Here is a 7993-nt window from a genome sequence, read left to right on the forward strand (position 1 = left end):
AATATTGTATGTACTTCTGGGAACCATATCTCAAAACAGACACTGCAGAGCTGGGAGTAGTACAGAAGAGGGCAACCAAGATAATTAAGGGATAAGATTACCTTTCTTTTGAAGAAAGGCTGAAGAGTCTGGGATTTTTCAGTTTATAAAAAAAAGATGACTGGGGGGGGGGGGAGAACATGATACAGAGGTTTGCAAAATTATGCATGGGTTAGAGAGAGCAAATAGAGAGGATTTTTTCTTCCTCCTCTAAAATATTAGAACTCAGGGGTGCTCACTGTCATTGTTGGGTGGTAGATTCTGGATGAAAAAAGGAATACTTTCAATATTCAACGAGTGATTGAAGTGCAGAATTAGCTACAGGACATAGTGACAGCAAGGCGGAGATAGTTTTAAAAGAGTTTTAGACAGATTCATGGAGGACAGGGGTTATCAGTCATGGTGACTAAAAGTACACTCCACATTCAGAGGCAGTACCTCTGATTACCAGTGCCCGGAGGTCACATCAGTGGAAGCCTTGGCTCCTAGGCCCTATCACTGACCCTCCAGAGTAACTGGTTGGCCACTATATGAGAAAGGATGCTAGATTAGATTGACAACTGGTCTGATCCAGCAAATTCTTATGTTCTTATGTCCTGGTTATAAAAATTCTGGTTTGAAGTCCCAAAAGTTTATAAATATATATAGTAAGTACACCCAAAAGACATCCATCTAGCCTCTGGCTCTGGGCCAGTGGAACACTCTCCTGGTGGAGATCACCTGTAAAACAGAAATGTTCCACCAATCTTTAGTTGAGGTGACGAGTGTCTAATTATACTGGGCTCCCCTGCTCCACCCCCCTGAGCTGATATGTTCAGGGGCGGTCAGGGGTGATCGCCTCTACCCATTGTTCAATCTTGGGTAGATTGGCACAGATCCACAGGAGAACTATGTGCCTATGTTTATGTGCCATCTTGGGTTTGATTTTCTGTAAAACTGAGTGGAAGTTTTATTGTTTTTTACTGTTTTTTCTGTGCTTCAATTGTTGTAAGCCACCATAATCTTGTATCCAGGAAAGGGAGAGGTAAAAGTCTCACTAATAAATAAATATTATACAGCTGCAAGTCTGCTTAACTGCTATCACTTTTTTAAAAGTCACTTTAAAAAATTCCAGATTGTCATGAAAGATGCTTGACTTCTCTATGATATGCTGAAATGAACTAGTTAACCTGATAATATAAATTTCTTTGAGTCCAGCTGACTTTTACAACCATTGCTATTGTAAGCTAGAGAAGAACTCTCAGCAGAAATAAAATGCTATGAGGTTCTAACGGGAAGACTATTAAAAGAGTTGGTTACTGAAGTGCAGAATAACTTTTATCTGCACAAGGCCCATTGTTCTATTATTTAGACCTGTTACAAACATGGAAACAATACAATTTCAGTTGGGCAACAGTGGATTTTCTATCTGCATGACAAGCAAATATAAATATCCTATAGGCACAATGGAGGCCCACCAAAGATCAGAGAAATATTTAAGTTCCAGTGAATTGATGCTTTAAGATTACAACCTTATTTTCTAATAAATGTACATGAGTAGCCTGCACATTATTCACTTTTATTTCAATGCCTAATAGGCCCTAAATATACATAACTTTCTCTGGATTGAACTTTATCGTTTTCACAGATCCCTGTCCATTTATACAACTGGAACTGTATGCAAAAGTTGTCAAGACTGGAGTCAAAACTGAGATTTGTCTAAAAGTATTATTATTAAAGCTTACTTAAAACCAGATTATTTAAAAGTTATACTGAATAAACATTACATTTAATCACTTCTTTAACAAATACAGAATATAAAACATAAATCGTAACACTTTTTCATTAATTGTTACTATAATGAGCAATGGGATAATGCTGTCTGTTCTGCATCTTCTATGATAAAATACAGAATAGCATAATCATTAGGTTCAAACAGACCATCTTCTGGACTATCACTCAATAATTCTAAAGTTAAGCTTCATAGCTGTAAATTGAATTTATATAGAAGATGCCCTGGTTCAAAATCCCACCAAAATATCTACATCACTAAAATAATTATGAAAATACTGACAGTTTAATAACTGTTTAATTTATTTACGATAACTATTTGTAGAGAAAAGAAAATATAGATTTTCAAAGGAACAGATTATTTTAAAGTTAGATGGACTTTGTTTCCAACTTCTGGAAGATGTCTGTAGATTTGCTTACTGTTTTTAAAACTTATAGATTATATATTTACCTCTTCCTCTAGTTAAGTTTTGACAGGGTTTAACACATTTCATACAGTGATGCAACTTCCACGAAGCTACCACTTCTTCATTAAATGTTAACTGCAATTTAGTTTTGCATTAAAATTATGAATTTTTTTTAAAAAGAAACAATGCTGGAACAGCTTGTATATTTTTAATCTTATAATTACTATATTAACAAACTTCACTTATACTCCAGGCAACCCCCTGCCCCACAAATATTACATGCTGATTGTGTCAAAAGCAGACATGTTTTCTGCAGGGAAGGGAGCAGAAACCTGATGAAGTATCTCCCCTCTGAAAAGAAAGAACCAAGCAGACTGTATCTTATTAATAACAATAACCCTCTTTTTTCCTTTGTGCCCAGTTTACATACTTACCCAGAAAGGCAAATGGAAATTAACAGGCAGAGGAAAATGAAGCTGTCTCCAACCCTTTGTCATGTGATAGTGACCTATAAAGTATCAAATAAAGGCATACTGTCAGCACATCATGATTTTACAATATTGCAACTGACCCACAACTGCAGGAGGGATCCCAAACTTGCAACTTAATCCCCCTCTCCCATCTATTAAATTCTTCTTAAAATGAAACCCAGGTTGTGGCCCTCTCTCTGGTGTGTGAAAGAAGCACAATGTTTATAAAGGGAATTGGGAGCCAGCAAGTGGAAGAAATCATACTGGGGTGTACATCAGCACCCTGCCTTCTCCATATACAAGCAACCAAGATGGCAAATATACAGAAAGTTGAACTTGGATAGCAGATGGAAATTCAAAACAGGAAGCCCCTGGATGTGCACATGTAATCGTTCAATCAGTTGCCTGGATAAATTTAAGCATCCTCCTCCTCCAAATAAAACCTGAGATCCAGACTGCAGATAAGAGGTTTACATGAAATATTGCAACGTTGTAGCCGAGTTTCAGGTAATTCTCATTTGTCGATCTTTCCTGGTAAGATCCAGTCCCCCCCTCCCCCCCCCCCCCCCGGCCATCGCAATCCACAGAAAGAGAAATATTAGATAGACTCGAGTCCTTCCAATACACGGGGAAGGAAGCGCATTCGCTAGCAAGCCACCCCCACCCGGCCAGCCACCTACCCCAGGAAGCAAAGTGTAGGCAGGGCCACCAGGGTCTGGGGGTGAAAGCGAAGGTTATTAAACATGGAGAGCAGCAGCTACGAACATAAACCTGGAGCTTCCCCCCACCCCCCGCCACTCCTTCTGGTCACCATCAAGTTTGCATCTTAGTTACAAAATGTCGATGTTAAAGGCTGACAAGACACAGGGAGAGAAGAAAAAGAGAGAGAGTCCATCTTGCTTGGGGGGGGGCAGTGGGAGGAGAGGAGCAATAATGTACAAATCTCAACCTCCCCGGGGGATAAGTCTGCATAACACCTTGTAGGAAAGCCGGGAGCAGGAGAAAGCAGGCAAAAGGAATTGGGGAAAGAGTGGGGTGGACGGCGGGGGGTGGTGCAGGATTTGCCCCACTCCTCCTCCGCCCGTTGCCTCCCCAGCGAGATTTGGTGAATCAGGCTGGCAGCAAACACCTCCCTATTGCCGCCGCTGCTACTCCCCTCCTCCTCCTCCCCGCGGGCCCGAGCGATGATCCCGCGGCTGCTGCTGCCACCCGGGAGGAGGAGGTGCTGCTGCTGCTGGAGCCACATGGAAGCCCAGAATCCTTGCGGCTGCTCCATCTCTAGCATGTGAGGGGAAGCGGGGCGGGGGGGGGGGCAATCCGCGGGAGTGGGTGTCTGGGGGGCAAGCAGTCGCCTTCTGCCTCGTGCGTGGACGGGGCCGGGAACCTGAACGTGTCATGAGCAGGGCAGGCAATGGTTTCAAAACCCCAGGCCAAGTGACCATCCTCGGTAGCCTGCTCTTCCTCCCACCCTCGGGCTTCTCCACCACACACTCGCCTCTCTTCTGACAAACTTTCCAACAGGATCCACCGGCGAGAAGTCGCCAATTTGCCCCTCACGCTTCGGAAAGGGAGGAAAAATCATTCAAGAAGCCGGACGGATCCTAACAAGAGTGGCCGCAACCCGGGCATTTTCTTAACACCCCTCCTCTCCCCACCCCGAACAGGAAAGGGGGAAAAATAGCTTGTCTATGCCTGTCTCTCCTCCCCCTGCTCTCTGTCGTACATGTTGTCTCAGCTCCTTTTCGCATCGTTTCATTTTACCTTCCTCATTCGGCGGCAGCGGATTGTTACAGATATATTTCTAACACAAACCTACTGCTTCCCACATCCCGGGATTAACGAGTTTTTTTCTCTGCCCCCTCCCCCTCCCTCGCAATAATAATCATTTTTTAAAATGTCCCCCATGCCGGATCGTTTCTCTTTACCCAACCACCACGCAAGTTTCATACATTGATTTGCAAATATAAAACATAGAGAGGAAGAAGAGGAAGGAGGTGGAGGAAGAGGAGCAGGAGGAGAGTCTGATTTCTGTAATTCACCAGCGACCCGATCTCGCAGTAGCAAATAACAGTTTAACACCCATCTGCTGGTTGGGGGCTCCATGACCCCCCCGAAAGACACACATCGTCCTCCCGGAGATAACCATCGGCAAGTTTTCTGTCATCGCGACCACCCAATGTCACAACTTACCTTCAGAAACAGGACTTTAAACTGCCAAGGCCTTCCTCTCTCCCCCCCTCCCCCGCCTCGCTCGCTCTCTCCACCTTAAACTTATTGACACAACATAATCCCACATTCATGCAAAATCCTGACACAGCCTCTCTCCTCCTCCGTCCCTCCGCCCTCTTTTATTCTTCCTTCCTCCCGGCTAGCACTATCACCACTTTCCTCTCTTCCCCCTCTCCCTTCTTCTCTCTAATAATTGCACATTTTGTGTTGTTGTTTGTGGAGGGCGAGAAAGAGGAGGAGGGAAAGTGCCTTGCAAGACATGATTTTCTACCGGAAAATGCCGACTCCTAACTCTAACGCCGACCCAGCGGAGCCCGCCGTAGAGCTTTCCTGCTCCTCCCCACCCCCCTTATCCGTACCCCGGCACCCTTTCCCCCTGCCCAAGTAGTATGATACAAAACCCCAAGGAAGCGCGCAACACAAACAAATAATCGCACTAAGCCGCCTCCCCCCACCCTCTCCGACTCTCTTACAATGAAGTTTCGCTTCTCGCGGCCCCTGTCAAGGCACATATGGGGAGGGGAGGGGGCTGGGATGTTGTTTTCACGTCTCCGGTGTGCTTCCAGTTTTCATGTGTCCCCGTCCCCGGTTGTTGCTGCTGCAGCTGCCCTTGCCTCTATGTGGTGAGAGGTGCTTGTTTCAAACGCAGCCTGGCACTGGCTGGCCTACCCTTGGGTTGGTGCTTCGCTTCCCCCCCCCCCCCCCGCTCCTAATGCATTGCATTGCATTGCAACTCACCGCTTTCCTCCGCCTCCCCCACTCACCCCCAAGTCGCTCCGCTCCCTGGCCTTTTCTCTCGACTCCCCCCCTTCCCCTCCCAAGGTTGAAGTCCCCCTGACCTTCTCTCTTTCCCCCATCCAAAGTTTCAGAGGAGCGTGGAGGCAGGAAAAGTGAATGGGGATTGTGGCAGCGGCAGAAGGCGAGGGACGTCGAAAGGTCTGCGCCTTCCTCTCGGTCCACCCTGCCGGCTGAAATTGCTGCTGCTGCTGCCGCGGCTGTTGCCGGAGGAGTCCTTGGGGGCTGCCCCAATGCTTTTAAGTGAGTAATAATAGGAAGGGAAGTGTCGAGAGAGGAGCCCTTCTCCGGCTTGGCTCAGGAAGGGGAAGGCTGTGAGGCTGGTGTGGCACTTACCTCCGACCGGGAATGTGTATGTGTGTGTGTGTGTGCAGGCAAGCAGTGGCCATCCACTGTGTTCTTTTATGTGAAAGTGAGGACAGAAGCTCGGAGCAGAGCCCACCACTATACAGTGCTCCACATACAGTACATGGCAAAGCCGGAGAGACCGAAAACATTCATTTTTATATAAGGCAGCCTGTCATTGGCTCGCGGAATGAAGGACAGGTTGGCCAGCCATACAGCTTGCCTGTTACACCCAAAGAGAAACGCACTCAGCCACACTCGCGCAGACACACACACACACACACATATTGGACGCACACATACGGACACGCGGGTGGACCCGAACCATCGCCTATCTTTTAGTCAAACTCTCCAAGACCTGTAGGCACCTTGGCCAGGCAGCTCGAAGGAGACAGCAAACTCAGGTCGGGGTGAAGAAAGGCAGGTCCTTCTCACTAGTGTTGAAATAAATAAATAAGTGCTTGGCTTGCTGGAAACTGGTGTCCATTGGCTGACATGGGAGGGTTCTGTGGTAATAAAGTCCAACTCCACTGGACACAGAAGTGGGGGATTTTGTTGCCGCTGTGTAGTGCCCCACGGAAAAGCAGGGCTTTGTGTGACGACTTGCCACTGGCTGCTAGTAAACATTTGCCACGGGGCAGAATTTCAGGGGTTGCTGCTGGTCTGGTGGTGAGCTGGGCTGAGCCCACAGAGAGGCCAAGAATACCGAGCACAAGTTCAGAAAGGCTGAAATGCCTCTGTGGGGGGAGGGGGGGTCATAGCTGAAAAGGGAAAGAACAACAACAAGGATGAAAGCATTACTCTGCTAAAATGCTAATTTACTGTGATCTGTCAAAAAGGTATCTGTCAACACCACCACAGAACGGTTGTGAAAAGAACAGGTTCATATGGTTTAGAAAAATAGAGTGGACCTAAAACAAACAAGTAGCAAACCTAATCTTAATATAAAGATTGTCTTTAAATTGTTACTAGGATAGCCAACAGTAAAAACCAAAGTGGATTATATCCACACTATACAGTGTGGCCCATATTTAGGGAGTTGTTCTTTGACATGTTTTGGAGTTTTGTTAAATTGTCGGATTTTATTACATAGGATTAGGATAGCACACATATACATCTCAGCAACACAGATGATGATGATGAAGAAGATGATAGCTAGATGATAGACAGAAAGACAGACAGATAGATAGAATTTATGCCTGACAAATAGATGTTACAGCAGTAACTGAGGTGTTATAATTACAGTTGACAATAGAAATGATGTAGATAAAATACCTACAACATCTTTTCTCTCAGTGCTGCCTTTTAATATAAGTGGGACTGTCCGCTTAATAGTTTAACAGAAGAGAATGTTATGACGGCCATTTTCCTGAACCTTGTGATAAAGTATTCAGCATGATAGAGGGTAGGTACAGATACTGCCCTGTTGTGCATGCGTATGTGTATACACAACACATTCAAATGCAAACTGGATACACACACACATAATATTATTTCTGAAGAATTAAAAGCAGTTCTTTACCAGTTTACAAACTAAATTCAAATGCATCCCTTTACTGGGAGATATGAAAATTAATAGTATAATGGGTAAACAGCAGACAAATATTTAGTACTGAGAGAACAGAAATAGCAAAATGCCAGCATTTATTTTTTATTTATTTATTCATGATTTATATCTCGCCCTTCCCACGAGTGGCTCAGCATTCACAAGTTTTTCTCATAACTATATGTTTTGTTCACACTTGTCCATTCACTCAGTTTTTTCATACTTTCAAAAATTAGAAGAAACTTCTTTCCATCCCAAGAATCTTCAATTCCACAACAAAGTGTGCTGATTCTCCAATTCAAATAAATTATGTAAACTGGATACCTTTCTGTTCATTTGCATGCTTTGTGCAATTTGTCCAGTTGCAACATTTATTTTAGTATAGTTTTCTC

At 44.7% G+C, this 7993-nt stretch overlaps 1 protein-coding gene across 6 annotated transcripts in view; it reads right to left on the reverse strand.

The window, feature by feature from the left end:
* BBX (BBX high mobility group box domain containing) overlaps positions 1 to 5888 on the reverse strand; it is a 201832-nt gene extending 195944 nt beyond the window's left edge. For 2 of the 6 annotated variants that reach the window (XM_060234548.1, XM_060234545.1), the window contains exons 1-2: positions 5389 to 5572; positions 2651 to 2724 (exon numbers count right to left, since the gene is read on the reverse strand). In XM_060234548.1, coding sequence (XP_060090531.1) covers positions 2651 to 2713 — 63 coding nt within the window. In that variant the 5' untranslated portion in view covers positions 2714 to 2724; positions 5389 to 5572. Of the gene's footprint in view, positions 1 to 2650; positions 2725 to 4876; positions 5107 to 5388; positions 5573 to 5754 lie in introns of those variants that run through there. The other 4 variants (XM_060234546.1, XM_060234551.1, XM_060234547.1 and 1 more) reach the window with 4 other exon arrangements.
* Between the last annotated feature and the right edge of the window lie 2105 nt (positions 5889 to 7993).

The sequence above is a fragment of the Heteronotia binoei genome, chromosome 3, assembly GCF_032191835.1.
Source record: "Heteronotia binoei isolate CCM8104 ecotype False Entrance Well chromosome 3, APGP_CSIRO_Hbin_v1, whole genome shotgun sequence".
Classification (NCBI taxonomy): Eukaryota; Metazoa; Chordata; class Lepidosauria; order Squamata; family Gekkonidae; genus Heteronotia; species Heteronotia binoei.